The sequence below is a fragment of the Dipteris shenzhenensis genome, chromosome 10 (assembly GCF_047967505.1).
Source record: "Dipteris shenzhenensis isolate YYH24624 ecotype China chromosome 10, Dip_SZ_1.0, whole genome shotgun sequence".
Taxonomy (NCBI): domain Eukaryota; kingdom Viridiplantae; phylum Streptophyta; class Polypodiopsida; order Gleicheniales; family Dipteridaceae; genus Dipteris; species Dipteris shenzhenensis.
In genome coordinates this window covers 3,805,172-3,825,982 of record NC_141605.1, presented here as the reverse complement: position 1 = coordinate 3,825,982, position 20,811 = coordinate 3,805,172, and the positions used below count along the sequence as shown (strand labels likewise).

At 44.2% G+C, this 20,811-nt stretch overlaps 1 protein-coding gene across 3 annotated transcripts in view; it reads right to left on the bottom strand.

The window, feature by feature from the left end:
• Window positions 1-20,549, bottom strand: part of LOC147897279 (ribose-phosphate pyrophosphokinase 5, chloroplastic) — a 42,048-nt gene extending 21,499 nt beyond the window's left edge. For 2 of the 3 annotated variants that reach the window (XM_087380361.1, XM_087380360.1), the window contains exons 1-3: window positions 20,263-20,549; window positions 20,013-20,107; window positions 14,935-15,120 (exon numbers count right to left, since the gene is read on the bottom strand). In XM_087380361.1, the coding sequence (XP_087236487.1) occupies window positions 14,935-15,120; window positions 20,013-20,107; window positions 20,263-20,509 (528 nt within the window). In that variant the 5' untranslated portion in view covers window positions 20,510-20,549. Of the gene's footprint in view, window positions 1-11,834; window positions 11,948-14,934; window positions 15,121-20,012; window positions 20,108-20,262 lie in introns of those variants that run through there. The other variant, XM_087380362.1, reaches the window with a different exon arrangement.
• Between the last annotated feature and the right edge of the window lie 262 nt (window positions 20,550-20,811).

Here is a 20,811-nt window from a genome sequence, read left to right as displayed (position 1 = left end):
GATAGGATTAGATGTCACATCAAAAGTACATACAAAGAATGGGGAGGTAGACTTGTATAGTCCGCTCCAATATATCTCATTTTTGTCTCCCTCTAGGCCTAAACATCCCCTAGCGAAATTAGCCCTAACCCTCACTAACTTGCAGCAAACTTGGCCTTCATTACAATCCAGCCCTCCTCAAAAAAACAAATTTGTCCTCAAATCGGGTGATGGCTGGGAACCAAGGCCCCCTGCTGTAAAAAGAACATATTCCATCAAGCCAGGGCCCGAAGGAAATGTGATATATTCCTTTTCCTTGGTTGTTGAGGTACCTGTCGGGCCATGTGGGGGGTAATCCATCCTAGCACGCTCATCATCACAAAGCTCCACAATCACATAAGTTTTAGATGTCCCATGGTTTTTGTTTTGCACACCCCATTGTGCTTTGTTGTCCACTTTTCTCCACATGGGAAGCATTGATTGCTTTGCCATATATCCCACATGGTAGCTTCAATGAGCTGTCTTTGCATTGCATCTCTGGTTATGCTGTGCTTACCAAATGTGAAGAACTAAAAATCATCTTCATTATAGCTGCTCCTAGCAGGCTTGATTTGTCTCTCGCAGATTATTCAGCAAAGACAACATCCTTGGAAGACATCGGAAAGACGTGTATGCTAGCATCCAAGTATTCTCATATGTGAGAACTCTTCATCCATGGAATGTTGAGAGGTTAGAGAAACTTACGGAGCTGCCCAAATACAGCACTCATGTAAGCATGGTCCCACAATCTTTCCTTGACACTGGATACACCAAAAGCCAACCCCCTGACAAAAAAATAATCAAACACATTGTTTGAACCTGTCTTGGTAAAACAAGGAGGGAGCAATCGATAAAAAAGGAAATCCTAGATCCTGTTTGACCTCCATTTGCTTCAGGCTGAAAAGAGTCAGCTGTCAAAATTATTGTTGCAGTAAAAAGATAGCACAAGCATGGTCATTCCCCAAAAGCTATCCGCCACGTGCAACCAAAGTGCATGTGGTTACCCAGAGTCTTGAGTCCGCACGCCATATGGACTGCACCTGACCAAGATTCATCCATGCAATCGAATGAGAACCCTTTCTTTCTTTAAGGTGATGCATGAACGTGCACGCGTTGATATTCAAAATATGCTGCAGCCAAATCTATAACAAAATTGGTTGAGTTCTCAAACTTCGAGCTCTAGGTAATAAACATGATCCTATGGATCTAGAGCATGATATGTTTTTGTATATGAACTAGGAGTCAGAGCAAAACCTACAACACTCGAGTATAGCAGCTTGAAAGGAGTGCACACCCGTGCTTTGTTTTGCCAAATTAGCCCTAACCCTCACCAACTTGGCACAAACTTGGCCTTCATTACAATCCATCCCTCCTCAAAAAACCAAATTTGTCCTAAAATTGCAGGTGATGGCTGGGCATCAAGGCCCCCTGCTATAGAAAAGACATTCCATCAAGCATGCCACCAGGGCCAAAAGGAAATGTGACATATTCCTTTGCCTTGGTTGTTGACGCACCTGCAGGGCCATGTGGGTGGTAATCCATCCTAGCACGCTCATCGTCAAAAAGCTCCATAATCACATAAGTTCTAGATGTCCCATGGTTTTTGTTTTGCAGAACCCCTCGTGCTTTCTTGTCCACTTTTCTCCACATGTAAAGCATTAATTGCTTTGCCATATACCCCACATGGTAGCTTCGATGAGCTATCTTTGCATTGCATCCCTGGTTATGCTGTCCTTACCAAATGTGAAGAACTAAAAATCATCTCTTATAGCTGCTCCTAGCAGGCATGATCCTTGGAAGACATCGGAAAGACATGTATACTAGCATCCAAGCATTGGAGCCCTATGTTTTCTCATATGTGAGAACTCTTGATCCATGGAACGTTGGGGGAATAGAGAAACTTATGGAGTTGCCCAAATACAGCAGTCATGTAAGCATGGTCCCACACAAAATAATCAAACAACTTGTTTGAATCTGTCTTGGTAGAACAAGGAGGGAGCATTGGATGAAACAAGAAAATGCTAGATCCTGTTTGACCTTCATTTGCTTCAGGCTGAAAAGAGTCAGCTATCAATGTTACTGTTGTAGTAAAAAGATAGCACAAACATGGCCATCCCCCAAAAGCTATCAGTCACGTGCAACCAAAGTGCATGTGCTGACCCAGAGTCTTGAGTCCACATGCCAATATTGACTGCATCTGAGCAGCATGGGGCAAGTCATCTCTATCAAATACCACTAACCAAGATCCAGCCAAGCACTCAAATGAGTACCCCTTCTTTCTTGAAGGTGAAAACTTGCACTTGCATGCGTTATATTCAAGATATGCTGCAGCAAAATCTATAACAAAATTGCTTGTGTTCTCAAACTTCGAGCTCTAGGTAATAAACATGCTCTTGCGGATCTAGAGCAGGCTTCATTCTCCGATATGTTTTGCATTTGGACTAGGAGTCGGAGCAAAACCTAAACACGCGAGTACGAAGTCGGAGTGAAACCTGTATACAACACTCGATCAGAGCGGCAAGGCCTACCAAAACTTCTTGTTATACCCTTCCAAGTTATGGCAATTGCTGCATCCAACTTATGCCAAGCTGTCATTACAACCACCTCAAATGTGGTTGTAAGCCAAGCAGCTGAGAATATCTATTTAAATCGAACCCAACTAGACGGTGCTTTGTTCTGAATTAACAAATTTGTCCACCATTGTAATGCATCCTCTTTCAGGAAGGTGGCTCCCTTGCACATCTTAGAAGACTCAATGAAGTTACCTCCTGAAAAGGCTGCATCAAACCGTTTAACAAAAGTCAAAGCTTCCAGCCTCTATCTTGTGCCCCATTAAAGGTCTCAAACTTCACTACTGCCTCACCTTGCCTTTGGGTGTCAAATTATCATAAATAGGTGGCTGCAAATATGGAGCATCCATAGCATTACCCACACCCTGACTCACATTGCTACTACCCATAAGAGGGTTTGCCATACCAACCCCAGTTCCTTGCATACCACAAATTCCTATAGGAGCTCCTATAGTGCCATGCATTCCACTTTGCATTCCTGGCTGCATACCAATATTTCCATACATTACAGTATGATTCTGGGCTGCATACCCCCAAGCATAGTTCCTTGCATTCCACGCTGAAAACCAACAGAATAGTTTCCAAGATTGTCCACAGCTTGACGAGCTATTGCCTGGAACACTATCATGGATGCACTAAGGGTTGGGGAATAGCTTGCTGCCCCTGGTTTGCATTCTGAAAATTATTGCCTTGGCCATGCAAGTCAATAACAAGACCATAGATCAATTCAATGCCAAGACCATAGATAGAATGTTGCCACAGTGAAGGAAATGATCGCAACTCAAGTAAGTTCTATCAAGCAGGAGATTTTGCAAATGTTAGCACCAAAGTTAATATAGCTGATTTATACACAAAACAAGATGATATTGCTCACTGGGGGGCTGCAAGATGGATGCATTGGAGATGGGGAGGAGGGTTTTACAGAAGATAGGATATAATGCCTCAAGAAAGAAATACCACAATTGATTGGGATGACAGCGACATATGCAGTGTTACTCAAAAAGGAACACAAGCGCAGATATGCTTTAATGAGAGAGCAGCCAGAGTCAAGATTCTCAGACAGACACGCAAGCTGAAAGGTACAAGAATTTGGATATCTGAGGAGCTCACTCCAACCCAGCTCAAGCAAAGACACGTTGAGCTCACTAAAGTGAAGGAAGCACGCAAGGAGGGTAAATGGTGTTCTACCAGGATGGACTAGCTTTGATTCAAGATTTCAAATCTAAAACCAAAGACTCTCAGTCTTAAACTGATGTTATTCAATCCGGCTTTCTAAGATAGAATTTAGTACTTAGTTATGCATCTAATAATTTGGGCTGAGTTGCCTTGAGCGCTCCCTCAATTCTCTGGGTATGCAAATGTATTTGCAACTTTTTGGTGTGTACTTTGTCCCATAGGCCAGTGAGGTCTTCTGAGGACATTAAAATATTTTCTTCTTTCTTTCTTTCTTTCTGACTTATGTAGCCCACAATATGCACCGTGAGAAACTGAGCAAGCTGCTCACCACCCAACCATGACATCTACGGGATGTGATCCCGAATCAAGAGATGTCCCCTCCGAGCCACGAGCTGAGCTGCTGGCACGAACTCCCAATCAGATCCAAACCAGCCTGGTGTCCCATACCACCAGGTGGCGCTGTGAAGCCTGGGATCTGCTACTGGGCCTTGGGCTACGCTAAGATGCAGGCGCGCGTCCGCGACTCAATCCAGGATCAAACCTAGCACCTAGGAACGAAACTTGCTCCCATCGGCACACTGAGAACTGAACCCCCTGGGCCCCTTATATAGACTCGAGCCCCAAGCGCCAAAAATAGCGAAGACCTATAAATAGTTCGTACCCTTGCCACTCAACCCGAGAATCAAGCCTGCCTAGCTCTAAACCTCCCCAGGTTACCTGAGCTAGTCTTGTGTACCTAGTACACGTCAGATACCAATCCGTGCACATGACATACTCCCCCTCCTCTAAGAACTCACTCCTGAGTTCGCTAAAAAACCCGAAAATGTTCTCTGGAGGTTTTGTAATGTCTCCCATGTTGCATCCTCCTCAACACGATCCTTCCACTTGATCTTGTATTCCGTGATAGATCGATTACGAATCTTTCTGTCACGAAATTCAAGAATACACTCAGGTTCGTGTGGAATAAAAGTCAAATCTGTAACTTCTATTATCTCATGAGGAGAAACAAGTTGATCATCCGCACCCAAGACTTCTTTCAATCTACTGACATGAAAGACTGGATGGACTTTAACATCAGGAGGCAATTCTAGTCGATATGCAACTGGTCCAATTCTTTTAATGACCTTGAATGGGCCACAGTATCTGGGGAATAATTTCGGAACCAAACCAGTACTTAGGCTCTTGGATTCCTTGGGAATTCGTAAATATACCATCGTTCGTTCAGAGAACTCTCGAGGTGAACGATGTCTATTAGCATAAAATCTGTCCCGATCTTGGGCACTTCTAATAGACTTCTTGGCAAACTGCAACATTTCTTGCATGTCTTGCAAGAAGTTCTTAGCAGCATCATTTTGAATCCCTTTTAACCCAACCATAACTGGTGACTTAGGTTGAAACCCGTACATAAGCATAAAAGGACTGTAACCAGTACTCGAATGCTTTGCACTGTTATAAGCAAATTATATCATAGGTAGATAATCTTCCCATGAAGACTACCTCTTAGATACATATGCCCGAAGCATGTCTTCAACCAACTGGTTGACCTTCTCTGTACTGCCATCGGATTGTGCGTGATCCGAGGAACTCATACTTAGAGTAGTTTCTAACTTCTCAAAAACAAGTGTCCAAAAGTTACTTGTAAACTTTGAGTCCCTCTTACTGACTATGTCTGATGGTAAACCATACAGCTTAAACAAGTGGTCCACAAACTCGTGAGCCAGCTGAACAGCTGAAATAGTTGTTCTAGTAGGTAAGAATCTAGCCATTTTTGTCAAACCGTCGACTGTGACCCAAATGGAATCATGACCCTTGCGCGTTCGAGGCAAACCAGTAATAAAATCCATAGAAATACTTTCCCATTTATTACCTGGAATCTATAATGGCTGTAATAAACCCGCGCTTCTAAGGCGTTCTACCTTAGTAACCTGACAAACCCAGCAACCTACTACATAGTTCTCAATAAATACACGCATCTTAGGCCTAAAAGGTATGCTTCACAAGAGACAGAGTCCGATGTATACCCGAATGTCCGGCACTAGGAGCATCATGACACTCCCAGAGAATCTTGGATTTAAGGTCCAGAATATCTGGCACACAAATCTTTTCATTCCGAAACAACAAGCCGTTCCTAATCATCCACTGACCTCCCGCCGCCTGTACCCTAGGTGGCACAATCCCTGAGTCCTGGTCAACCATGGAGCTCCCATCCTGGACTCTCTGCCAATAAGAACCGAAATGACTATCAGTTGCGTATAGCCCTCTCAAGGATTGAAATAGGACTGAGGATATTTCCATAAATGACAAAGCATTTACAAACTTAACTCGACTTAAGGCATCCGCCACACTATTCAACGAACCCTTACGATAACGTATTTCAAAATCAAAATCTTGCATTAATTCTACCCATCTAGCTTTCCGTCCCCTCAATTCAGATCCATCACACACATACTTAATTGACTGATGATCAGTCAATACAAGGAACTTTGAACCATACAAGTAGTGTCTCCAAACCTTAAGGGCATACACTACAGCATAAAGTTCTTTTTCGAGTGTGGGCCAACGATATTGGGTGTCGTCTAGCTTCTTACTCTCGAAAGCTACAGGTCTGCCCTCTTGGAATAGGGCTGTCCAAATCGCATAATCACTCGCATCGGCCTCTAAAACATAAGGCCGGGTAGGATCGGGTAATGCAAGAACGGGTGCTTCCTTGATAGAAAACTTCAAGGTTTCAAAATCCTTGTTCAATGCATCATTCCAAGAGATCGGCTGGGTAGACCTGCGTCCGCGACCTTTCAATATGTTTGTCAAGGGTGCCGTGATATGTGAATAATCATGCACAAACTTTCGTAGAAATACCGTAAATCCTAGGAAAGAACGAAGTTGTTTCACAGTCTGAGGAATAGGCCATTCTAAAACCTTCTGGATACGATCCAGATCAATGCTAATACCTTCAGAAGAAATCTTGTGTCCCAAGTAAATGATCTCCTTCATAAAGAAGTCACATTTACTCATCTTGGCATAAAGCTTATGCTGTCTTAGAATAGCTAAAACAATCCGGAGGTGTCCTATGTGATCCTCAAGCGTTCGACTGTATACCAAGATGTCATCTAAGAACACTACAACAAATTTGCCCAGAAAATCCCTGAACAAATCGTTCATCATCTGCTGAAATGTGACAGGAGCATTGGTCAAACCAAAAGGTAATACAAGAAACTCGTAGTGACCATACCTAGTTCGGAATGCGGTTCTATCTATGTGTTTAGCATAGATACAGATTTGGTGATAACCCGTACGCAAATCAATCTTAGTGAAATACTTCGCTCCGACCAAACGGTCTATCAGATCATCGGAACGAGGTAGAGGGTATCGATTCTTGATTGTCACTTTATTTAATCGTTTATAATCTATACACATTCTCCATATAGAATCTTTCTTCTTTCTTAAGAGGACAGGTGCACCCCAAGGTGATTTACTTGGGCGTATATAGCCCATATTCAGGTAATCCTATAGCTGGGTAGCTAACTCATCCTCCTCTAGCTGGCTCATCCTATAAGGTGGTACACTAATAGGTTGAGCCCATGGGACTAAGTCTATGCGATGATCTACTGCCCGTTCTGGAGGTAAACCTTCCGGCAGTTGAGCAGGGAATACATTCTTAAAACTATCTAACAACATTCTCAATTCACGGTGTTCAAACACACTTAAATCATTCTTGTTAATTATAGAGATAACAAATGAAGAAAGCGGAATCAAAACACACTGATAGACATCATAATGAGAAGTGTTTAATATATTCCGAAGCTGCATCGCAGATACAATAGGTCCCTGAGAAGAGGGAATTTTATCACACTGAATACAAAATTGGATGTCCTTATCTACAAAAGAAAGGGTATGCTCCGTCCATCCAATCTGAATATTGTGGGTTTTAAACCACTCTATTCCGATTAACAAGTCTACATGCTCCAGGTGCATAACATAACACGTTAAGAACCCCTGTGTAAGCTTGAATCCGGATAGGAAGTGCTTCAACCTTGCGATCCCAAAACTGCTTCCCAGCTAGAAGCTGCACCTCATAGGTGTGATCGCTTAGGTACTGTGGACAGCCCCATCTTCTGCACAAATTTGTAATTAATAAAGTTGTGAGAGCTGCCTGGATCAAAGAGAATGTGAACCTGCTGGTCCCTAACTTCGCCATAAACTCGGAAAAGATCATGGGAACCAAACAACGAAGTATTGAAAGTGCAATTACAAGAAAGTGGGCAGGTAATGACATTTACAGAAATACCTGTCAGCGAAACTTGGTTCGCTCCCTTGGGTTTGGTACCTGGACCCGCCTGGAGCTTCGGTCCGAGCGCTAATTTTTTTATTCTTGCGCTTTGGACATTCATTCTTGGTGTGGCCCCGCTCCTCGCAATAGAAGCATCGTCCTTGTTTCTTTAGCTTCAATGTGCGAAGGAAACGGGCTCGACCATTCTTTGCTTGAGTCAAGTTTTTCTTGGAGGCGTTGTCTGCAGACTTCGTCTCCCTGGTACCAGTCGTAGGCTAAAAGAACTTGCATTTGTTCTTTCCACTCGTGTCGAAAACTGTAGTTGCTTTTGCACCAGCCATGGTATCATCATAAATACGCGCGTAGTTCATGGCCTCTTGCAACGTTGTGCATTTGTTGTTCTTTATTTGCAAATTGTACGAATCTGGCAAACCATCCACAAAGAAATCTAACAAGGTCACTGGATCCATCTTTGTGGCCCTGGTCTGCAGATCCCGAAACCTTTGAAGATAAACTTCAAATGACAAGTTCAGCTTTGACATATCGAGGGCTTTAAGCTTGCCAACGATATCATAATCGTCCTCCTTCTTCAGGAACTCCTTCCTGAAGATCCCTTCGAAATCTATCCATGTATCCGGCTTAGGTTGGAGTTCCTTCCACCATAGCAGAGCCTTACCTGACATGAAACCGGCTGCAAGCTGTATCTTCTTTTCATCTGGGTACGGGTGGAACTGGAAGTGTACCTGCCACTTGTGTAACCAAGTGTCAACAACCTCCTTCGTTCGAGACTTTTGATCTCCCGGAAAAGGGTCTGTAGTTATGTTCGGACCTAGCACTGAAGCCATGGCATCCACATGCATGAGTGCCTGCACAGTGCTAGTCAGAAGAGTGAGAGTCGCTTAAATCCCTTGGAGTTGCTGTGTCAACCCCGTTTGATTCGCATTAACCTGCTCGAATTTTCCATCCAGAGCAGTGGTGAATTCACTGAAGGCCTTCTTCGTAATCAGATCGTCGTAAAGACCCTGGTCCTCCTCTCCCACAGGAGTGTAATCCAAATCCTGATCTCCCATGGTGAACTCGAGATTTACAGAATCAGACATATCTGAAATCTGATTTGAAACGAATATAACTGAGAGAAATAACTGGGGGAATCGAAGCTGAAAGGAGAGTGGAGCAGAGAAAAACCGTCCCAAGAGATGCTGACGGAAGAAGATGCTGAAAACTGGTGAACCGCGGGCGCAATAAACCGGAGTCTTCCTCTTGCTGAATTCGCTGCAAGCTGCAGTGTACGGAGATCTGCAGTAATCCGTACTGTACGAAATCCTCCTTCTGGCCGTACAGGTGACGCAAACAGTACGGATTGCTGACGTGGCTATACGGCTGCTGACGCAATCTTTACGGATGCTAACGCAGTCCGTACGGTTGCTGACGCAATCTGTACGGATGCTATCACAGTCCGTACAGTTGGTGACGCAGGTGTACGGATGCTAGCGCGGGTGTACGGAAGATGACGCGGGCTGTACCGGATCCCGATGGCACAATCACGGCGTTAGGCAAAGAGCGCTTCTTGCACAAGGCTGTGGCTGAGCTTGGGACCTTGCCAAGCTATATAGGAAATAGGGCAGCTAATTTAGGAAGCCCTGCTTCCCAGAAAAGCTCACCCTCCCAACTTTGGAGGGTGGTGCTTTTTCGAAAAAAGCAGCACCTCCCGCAGGGTGGCCGCTCCCTGTTCCAGCCCCTCACGCATCACCCTGCCCTCACCGAAACTCCTTCCAGCCCTGGTGCCCCACACAACCACTCGCCTCTGCGTTCTCTACCCCCACGCAATCCCGATCAGCCTCGATCTACAGACCTGCCACTCAGCTCCTCTATCGCCTCTCCTACCTGCACCTCCGCTCTCTCCCAGTTACGCTCATCCCTCTCTCACCTAAATCCTTCAGCAAATTCGAAACACACTCTCTCTTTCTCCTACCTTTTCCCTACATCCTGACCACCCCTGATAACCCATGAACCAACCAGAATTTGCAACAGCAAATTTCGAATTTTAGGGCATACCGCGAGGAAGAAATCGTCCAAAGTACTCGCATCAGAAATTCCTACCTCAAGAGCTGGCTCTGATACCAACTAACACGTCCCAGCACTCCTGAAACCTCTGATCTACAAACAAACACACACAACGTGTGAAACTGAGCAGGTTGCTCACCACCCAACCATGACATCTACGGGATGTGATCCCGAATCAAAAGATGTCCCCTCCGAGCCACGAGCTGAGCTGCTGGCACGAACTCCCAATCAGATCCAAACCAGCCTGGTGTCCCATACCACCAGGTGGCGCTGTGAAGCCTGGGATCTGCTACTGGGCCTTGGGCTACGCTAAGATGCAAGCGCGCGTCCGCGACTCAATCCAGGATCAAACCTAGCACCTAGGAACGAAACTTGCTCCCATCGGCACACTGAGAACTGAACCCCCTGGGCCCCTTATATAGACTCGAGCCCCAAGCGCCAAAAATAGCGAAGACCTATAAATAGTTCGTACCCTTGCCACTCAACCCGAGAATCAAGCCTGCCTAGCTCTAAACCTCCCCAGGTTACCTGAGCTAGTCTTGTGTACCTAGTACACGTCAGATACCAATCCGTGCACATGACACAACACCAACGCACATCTCTCATCTTCAAAGATGACCTAAAAGCCTCTTTGAGCAAAAGAGGACCCAAAAAGTAGATTCTTCTTACTCCCAAGGACAAACAAAGCATCCTCGATGCGGAGATCTGCAACATCCACAGTTGTAAGCAAAATCTATCCAATCCCTTTCATTGGATAAGAAGAATTGTTGGCACATAAGACATTCTTGCCAATGGGTGCACATGATATGTCAAACAATTCTTTCCTCGAAGTGATCTGACAGGATGCACCGCTATCAAAAAGCAATGTTTTTGCCGCTTCATTTATGCTGAAAGTGCGTGACTCCCAAGAGGCATCATAGCTACAAGTAAGAAATGCCCAATCATGCTCAACATGCTAAAATATCATCTTTCCCTGCTTTATGGCTGAGCTTGAAACAGCCATACCAGACTAATTTTTATTTTCCTTTGCAAGCCTCTTCAAGCGCTCAGCGATGTCTTCTTGCAATAATGGCTCAACAAGGCATATACCCACAGAGTTTTGAATCTACATGAAGGAGCAAACCCAAATGGCACAAGGGCCAAAAAATGCGAGCAAAGAAGACAGAAACAAAGCTCCAACACCAACAATAATCCTGATAAAGAATAAATCCACAAAAGTAAGCAGCCCACACGCAGGCCGCACAAAAAACAGAGGTCAAACACCTCAAATGAGGACTGGATCAGCAACGTACAGCACTGTACTTGCAATTAATATGCAAATATCAGCTCCCAGATGATCCACCAGCCTTAGTCTTCACAAAACAGAGCTGGAACAGCTCCAAACAAGAGCAAAATTGAGTGAATCCTTCAGAAAACTGTGCAGCCAGCTGCAAAAACCCTTCCAAATGAGGTGAAAAATCCCCTTGTGTTTTCCTTTGTGTGACTTTTGCCCACATGGCAACTACTGTGCTACCCATGTGGCAATCCCTCAAACCCTAAGTACACCCCCTTGATGCACTCCTCATTTGGGGTCTTACAGATGGTGAGCTGACATATAATTTTCCAACATATATACACATATATGAGAGCTACCTTTTGAAAACCCCAGCTCTCAAACATAGCTATCTATTATGTTTAATCGTTAGGGTTTAGCCCCGAAAATTGCCTCATAGGAAAAGGATTATGAAAGTAGTTCTAACCATGCTCCCCATCCTTTAGAAGTGCAAACTTTCTTTCTTCCACCATTGAGCCTCATGTTGTTGTAGCTCTAGTCTCCTCAAACCTCTTCCATGAGCTCTTTGCCAGCTGCTGGGCACCTCTGAACAGCTCCAAAACTATTAAAAACAGCTCGCACAGCCTGTAGAAGATCAAAAAATCAGTCGCTCAGTTGTCGACAAACAAACAGTGAAAAAGCTTGTCGACCTGCTCCCCATCCTTTAGAAGTGCAAACTTTCTTTCTTCCACCATTGAGCCTCATGTTGTTGTAGCTCTAGTCTCCTCAAACCTCTTCCATGAGCTCTTTGCCAGCTGCTGGAACAGCTCCAAAACTATTAAAAACAGCTCGCACAGCCTGTAGAAGATCAAAAAATCAGTCGCTCAGTTGTCGACAAACAAACAGTGCAAAAGCTTGTCGACCAGCGAAGAAAATGCTTCAAAAAAGTCACCCAAGCCTACAGAATCAGTCGCCTATTTTGAGGGAAGCTCTACAAGATTTCCGGACTTGAAGAAAAAGGCGCTGATGGCAAAAACGAGATCTGGCTTCACTTTCTTCTCTACAAAGGTCAAGGCTTTCACAACAAAACCAAGCCACCGGTGCGGGAGGGGTGCTTGGGAGCAAGGGAAACCTTGCTCTAATACCAAATGTTGAAAATGGAAGCAAAGAGAGCGAGAGAGCGAGGAGCTGAAGGAAGCTAAACTGAAATTGCAACAACAAGAATGAAGTACAAAGCTAGGATAGTCATAGGGACAAAACTTAGGATGGACCCTAACTAGAGTCAAAACATGTGTGGTCACAAACTCACCCATAAACTCAACCTCGAGCTGAGGTTAAGGAGAAAAAACTTTATAAAGGGAAAGTGCCCCTAGCCCCTCATTACATTGGCCACTGCCTTAGAGAGATGAATATTTCTAACATTTACATGATGACTACAGTAGTATGCTTGCCATTAAATGCTTGTTAGGTTGGAGGTGAAAACCATTCTGACAGATATCTACAAGAGGATCTTTCTTAGCAGAAGCACTTTGAAGCTTTCTATTGGTTGCTGGGACCTAGTTGGTATGGATAGCTCTACGAAGTTGTTACTTACAGGTGATATTCACGATGAAGACTTCTCAAGGAGGACCAAGGCATCTGCTGAAAGGAATTGTACCTTAGTGGAGTCTGGATTTAAACCTAAGAGGAGCTCATCTCGAGCTTGTAGCTAAAGACAACCTGGGGTCATTTAAGGGTTTCTGGATGTATGTTGTGGATCATGCAAGTTGCATAACCGGTTGAAACAAACCCAACAGACTTGGTGCTTTTCAGGGCGTGAATGGTGCACAAATTCCAAGGGGGACAACTAGAAGTCCCTAGAGATTGTACTCGAGTCGTATGGTGTGCCACTCATCTTCCTAACAGCATTTGACAATGCCATTGGAGAATGGTACCTATATACAAGCTTGGTTCTTGAGTTGCAACGATAGAGCAGAGCTGGACATAAAGATGAACGGTATGTTGGTATCGGGATTTGATTCCAACATATTTCTCAAGTATTCCTTAGAGCTTCTTAAAAGGGAGGAGCATAGTATAGAAGTCATTTGGATCATTGAGGGCCCACAGTGTGACAATGAGAGGGGGTATTGGAAATAAGGGTCCATTGTCCCACCTGTACACCCCGACATCAGAAGAGCACAGGGACATAATACCAATGTAGGATGGAGGGATAAGAGTCTACTGTGTGAGCATCAGTTTTGAATGCCACATGGGTAAATCTAGGTGGAGGGGATCATCCACAAGGCAAGTATGTGGACGGCACTGTAGGCTGTCACATAGCCCAGGACTTAAGGCTGACAAAGGCGCTGTAATAGAGCCTCGGTATGGATGTATGCAGCCAGCCTTGGGGCTATGGTTAAAGGGGAAATGGGCTAGGGCAGGAAAAGACAGATGCAGCCACAAAGGATTGCATGATAGAAGCGCAAATGGCCTACATGCAGGCTGACGGAAGCAAAACGCAGAGGTGGTCGGCAGCAGCCTGTACGGAGAGTTTGCAAGGCTTGGAAGAGGATGAACAAGTCGGCAGATCAGAAGGCAGGGTGCAAAAAGTCTAGAGAAAAGGCTACAGCACGATGCACACAAACAGTGGGCCAGAGAAGATAGTCCACAGGTCGGCAAACCAGTTGGGGTATGCAGCAGGAGCCAGCAACCTGGACAGAACACTACAGACTACCAGGTGGGAGTCCACTACAGACTACCAGGCAGCAGTCCTGGACAGGTCAATAGTAAAAGAGAGGATTTTATATAGCGTGGGGCAGTTGGATCAGCAAAAACAATGGGTAGGCCCAGTCTGTGGTTGTTGGGCTGACCTACAGACTGGGTTGGCCAGTCTTTGGGCCCTCTATAAAAGGCCCCATTGTGGGGGGCATTTGTGAAATTCAGACTGGAAGCAACCCAAGGACCTTCTCGAGCAAAATCTCCGGCAAAACTTGGTGCATAGCTACAGCCAGTACGAAAGCACATGTCTGCAGGAGGGTGCTGTCCAAGGAGCTTGCAATAAGGATGGTCACGAAAGCTCACTGAGGAGCACACAACCTGAGGAGTGCAAGGACAGAAGTAGGAGCAGTGTTTGTGCTCACCATAGACCAGGGCAGCGGACTGCGTGTTTTGGGATCCCTGGTGAAGCTCTTTGTAAGAGTGTTTTGCTCAGATTTGTGCAATATATTCTGAGACATTTTGGACTGTTATGCTGTTGTGTATCTCCTGAATTCGGTGCTTGTAAGTTCTCTCTTGTAGACAGAAAAAGCTTGAAGTTTTGAATTAAAACATTCCCCTTGAAAATTCTTACTTGCACACACCTTATCCATTTCTATTTCCGCTGCATGGAGAAACTAGCCAAGGGTCTGGGTTTTTCTAACACTAAGTTCAGTGAAACAGTGGAGGACGAAATAACATCAGAACATGTACTTTGCAGTGACACGATTCAACAGTCTATACAGGAAACGATGGGATTAAAAATAATGTTTAATCATGCAGTTTAAATACTAGAGGCAATAACTATCAACTATGTACAGAGTCATGAGTCAAATTATTTGAACCCAGTGCACCTGAGCCAATGGTAGATTGGCTGTCCCTGAAAAAATGCGAAGACGTGTATCCCGCATGTCCTCTAAGTCCACATCTTTAAGATCTTGTGGGTAAAGGATCCCATTCCAGCTTTGTGATCGCTGTGCTGGGATCAGTGGTACTACTGGTTTTCCATTCCATAGTGCAGAATCAGTGAGGGCACATCTCTGCACCAGAGCCCAAATTACCAACGTCAAAAGATTCCCACAATGCATATAGACCACAATGCATATAGACCAGGCAAAGCATCTCCAAAAAGGCACACAAGCAATCATGTCAATATACAAAAATAGATTAAAACCATATGCATGTACCCACTCTCTCAAATGCATGCAAGCACATACGCATGTAAAGGCTAGCACAAGAAGTACTAAAGTTATGTCAATGCAATAAACTCTAACAACCCCTTCTCAGAAATTTTTTATTTTATTTTATTTTAAAAAAAACAGCCAATTCCTCAGACCAGCTATTCAAAAAATCGCCAGGATGCAAATAACATATACCTAGATGAATCCAGGAACATTCCCAAACTCATCCTCTAAAAACACAACATAGTGCAGTTTCAATCTCATGATAGTCACTCACAAGGTTGAAAACCATAAACTCCATCATGCATAGCAAGGACTAGCTACTATGTCCCCACTGACGTCATCAGCGCCCAACAGTGGGTGTAGACCATAGTATAAAAATATGCTCTCACACATACAAATCCACACACCCACACATACGTGAGCATCCATTTATACAAAGTCTTCGTACTGAGTTTCTGTTGGCACTCCGGAGGTGAAGGGCAGACTCAGCCATGATGAAGGCTAGCACTAAAGGAGAAGGCTAATCAAAAGGTAGTCCAAAATCTCTTCATTCAAGCTATAACTGCTTGTGAAGTCTAAACATTTTCATTTTAGTCTCTCCCCGACGAGCATCTAAATCTAAATCTAGCTGATAGGGCAACGCACCATTTAAGATAGAAAGAATTATCACAATACCAGCAGGCCGCAACTTGGACGAAAACTTCACAAGGTGAAATTTGCATGTCCGCTAATACGGCAGAAGCATATACCTAGATGAATCCAGGAACATTCCCAAACTCATCCTCTAAAAACACAACATAGTGCAGTTTCAATCTCATGATAGTCACTCACAAGGTTGAAAACCATAAACTCCATCATGCATAGCAAGGACTAGCTACTATGACATCCCCACTGACGTCATCAGCGCCCAACAGTGGGTGTAGACCATAGTATAAAAATATGCTCTCACACATACAAATCCACACACCCACACATACTTGAGCATCCATTTATACAAAGTCTTCGTACTGCGTTTCTGTCGGCACTCCGGAGGTGAAGGGCAGACTCAGCCATGATGAAGGCTAGCATTAAAGGAGAAGGCTAATCAAAAGGTAGTCCAAAATCTCTTCATTCAAGCTATAACTGCTTACATTTTCATTTTAGTCTCTCCCCGACGAGCATCTAAATCTAAATCTAGCTGATAGGGCAACGCACCATTTAAGATAGAAAGAATTATCACAATACCAGCAGGCCGCAACTTGGACGAAAACTTCACAAGGTGAAATTTGCATGTCCGCTAATACAGCAGAAGCATATACCTAGATGAATCCAGGAACATTCCCAAACTCATCCTCTAAAAACACAACATAGTGCAATTTCAATCTCATGATAGTCACTCACAAGGTTGAAAACCATAAACTCCATCATGCATAGCAAGGACTAGCTACTATGACATCCCCACTGACGTCATCAGCGCCCAACAGTGGGTGTAGACCATAGTATAGTTTCTGTCGGCACTCCGGAGGTGAAGGGCAGACTCAGCCATGATGAAGGCTAGCACTAAAGGAGAAGGCTAATCAAAAGGTAGTCCAAAATCTCTTCATTCAAGCTATAACTGCTTGTGAAGTCTAAACATTTTCATTTTAGTCTCTCCCCGACGAGCATATAAATCACAGAAAGGAAAGACAATCCTTGTATCCAGGTCTCACTTCCATGTAACTGACTCCCACAAGGTAGTTGCATAGGTTTCTAGGTGCTCAATATCTTCAAGGGCACATGAAGACAGTATAGTTTCAAACTCACAAATGAAATGTTCTCAAGGTAGTAGAGCGTCGTAACTAAGGAGTACATTTGGAATAAGAAAAAATGACCAATTCAAACATATGTGTAAGCCAACAAAAGGAGGACATCGAGCCAAAAAAATAAAAGAGGACCCCTACGCACAAGCTGCTATCTAAGTTCTGAGTGACTCTCGATCTCTTCTTGGATAGACTGGATGCATACTTAAGTAACAAAGCCACTAGAATGCCTCTTTCACATTTAAGCATCTTTCCTTACAAACTTTGAGAGCTTGAAGATTCTCTCAAAAAAAGATAGTGAGTTATCAAAAATTACTCTTTATTATAACCATCAGGTTTATAAAAACCTGATCCCTTCTATTTTTAATCGTTTCAAAGATGAAATGCTTTAAATGAAAGGAGAACCTACCTACGTAAGGATTGCAAACTCATTACGCAAGCTAATGATGCACAGAATAAGGAGGAATACAAAGATCCCGGTCCCCTCTCATTGAATCAACCATCTAGTGCACGCACTCTCTATGACATCCCTCACCGACCAACACCAGACTTTTCACAGCTACCCCAACCTACCTCTTGTTCACTTTTCACCATTAGCGATATCAAACACTTAACCCTAAAGCTAAACGATGGCATAGCCAAGGATCACGAGGGACTATGCATTAAGTACATTGCATACGGGCTTGATACCCTAGCCTCAATCTAGTAAAGCTATTTAATGAAGCGATTTGCACTAGATTCCCTCACACCTAGACCCTTTACAACATCTTCTCGATCTATGAGGCAAGGGATCCCATGCACTCAAAAAACTACAAGACCATTATGATTGGGCATGTCGTGTCCAATATTTATGCCTCGACACTTGATACTCAACTAAGTCAATTTTTGTGGAGCATGATGGATTCAAAGCTCTTGGGCAAGCAACCTGGCTTTGAGCAAAGCACATGACAATTCACTCTGAGAGGTGTCCCCAAGGCACCGAAGCAGAGGGTTGACTATTGCTTTATGGATTTTCGCATAATAGATTATGTGTTTGACAGAACGTTTGAAGTGCGTCCAAGTGTCGTTGGAGACCCTTGACTAAGGAGGAGAGCAAAACCACGCCCCTTGCATATAGAAGAATCAGGATTAAAGATCCGGCTAAGGGTGAGTGTGTATAGACTAAACAAGGTCGGCCATTTTTTAAAACCTAGTTTGACCCCAATAGTGCCTATGATCTCCTCTCTCTACCTGGTTGTAGTCTTGACTCTACGCTCATATAGTGTCCTATCTGTCCAAATGATGTTCCAACTATATCAATTCACTTTCAATGGGATACTAGTGGAGATTGTTACATCTTATATGTGCTTAGGAGTTCTCTTTTCAAGCTTGATCTTCATGATGAGGCGCAATTATGCAGGCCTAACTAAGAAGAGGCTATCCCACACCAAGTCTCTCCTCTTCGACTCTCTTGCTTGCCCTAGTTATAGCCCCTACCCAGATCTATCTGAGACAGACCAGTCCTGTATCAAGAGACAACAAGTTCTACTGCTTGCACAAATGATTCGCACCAAGCCATCAGACCCACACCATCTCCTGCTAGTAGAGTATAGGGCCACCCCTCTACAGATTGATGCATCTTTCCAGGTGGTCACTTTCCTTTGTAGATTCAAGGACTTTGACAACCCTGACCTCATCTATGGCACTAGAAGCACAGGGGGATTAGAGAATTTGGTAGGCTGGGACATGCAAATGATTTGCAAGACTGGAACTCCATATGGACAGACTGCCGCATTTTAGGGAGGCAATGCTAATAAAGGACCTGTTTCCAATGTTGAGACAAAAAGCCTGCTGAGGAGTGCATGCAAATCAAGGAATGAAGCTAATAAAGGCAGCAAGTTCAGCATGACTATTGGCATCTCAAGGGCTCTACTTCTAAAGATGAAGAGGGTGAAGAAATTCACGGATGATAAGATCCATGTTTAGGTTATGAGCTTGTTCATTAAACTGAGTTCCAGATTATGGGATTTTTTGTGTTCAAAAGTTCTCCGAGAACCAGCTGGGCAGAGGAGCATCTATCATAATGAAGTTGTACAGGAGTGTCAAGTTGCTGATGAAATTAAAAGCAGTGGCAACTTATCTCTGAGGATGTGGAGTCTTTCAATCTCAAATATAGATAGATAGATAGGTAGTTGTATGTACGTGTGTAGATGAATGCAGGACATGCCCAGCTAGCATGACATCCCCACCAACATCCAACGGTGGGTGTAATTAGCACAATTACTCACATACACACGAGCACACATTTATACAAACAGCATGTAATAGAGTTACCACATGAGTATGAATAAGGCCATCCCAATAATTTTAGCCAAGAACAAGAGAGACAAAAAAGAGCATTAATAGTGAAAAATACACAAGACTAGAATATGGGCACCCTATAATACAGATTTGGCATTACACTCTTAGGGCAATTGGATTTGAAAATCGCAGTTGTGTGCACGGACGATCCGGACAGCTGAAGCAATAAAAATATATTAAAAGAAAAGCTATTGCAACATGTATGTCATATTGCAACCTCAGCTTAGTAGAAGTAATTCCCATCCGCTTCCTGTGAGGCTCCTATATAAATGAGAAGTAATTCTCATCAGCTTACGCGCCTCTATACATGAGAAGTAATTCCCATCGGCTTACTGTGAGGCTCCTCTATCCTCGTGTTATTTAAAAAGCTTACCTTTTCCCCAAAAGACGTTCTAGTCTAAAACAGATTGCCCGGTTCTCTTTTGTTTGGCCAACGCCAAGGTCAGCCTCCAAAGTTGATAGGCACTAGGCCCCTCGACTTCGTGCTCGGTTCACAATATTTTTGGGAAATTTTCAATGATAACCCAAGGCCAAAACCATTCAAAATCGTTATTCATCTCTTACGTTCTTGACAATTGTTTCATGTTTTTCTAATACTCCTCATTTTACAAATTTAGATGCGTTCCATACCATGTGGCCCTTTCGAACCCAGCCCAACATGCCACCATCCTTTTTCGATGGACACGTGGAGTACTCCGTGGCTAAATCACCTAGGTCCGCACCATCTGCAGATTCGGAAAATCAAACCGGGCTGTTAATCCCGTTTCTAGGAGTAGACAAATGCAGAAGCGTACGAATAGCTAAGACCAACCAACCGCTGATCAGGCTGTGTAGAAAGCAGGCAAGAAAATTTGACTCGACCATTGCGAGGAGAGCACACCTAAAGAAAGGGGGAAAGGCCGACGGGTAGTCTTGGGAGGGGCAGGAACAGGGGATCCAAGAGAAGAGGAAGTTGAGGGAGGTAAGAAAAGGGCGAGAAAGTGAGGGGGCCTGGATGCTGCGGGGCTACAGCGTGGCGGGAAGCATGAAGAAGCAGCGGAGGGGAGAGAGTGCGTGCATGGAATTACGGCCATAGCTGTAAACGTGGAGCTTCCTAGGAGCGGGAGCGGGAGCGGGAAGGCACGCATTGCAGTTTTTTACCCAGTAGGCCCTCGTCTTAAGTGAAATGCCTAGGCAATTCACAAAAGGGCCATTTTGCGGACATTTTCCAACTTCCGTCACCATTATCGATCGTCACAAACAGTGTGATGCGGACATGCAATGTATTTCCAGCTTTGATTGAGCGTGATGTTGACACCCGATTCAATCTTCTGCGGATAACAGGCTCCAGGGAATCGGACGGTCGCTATCATCTCGTCGACCAGGGACCTTGACATTATGCGTGGTCGACACAAGCCATACCCATTACGCACAGCAAAGAAAAGCTCAG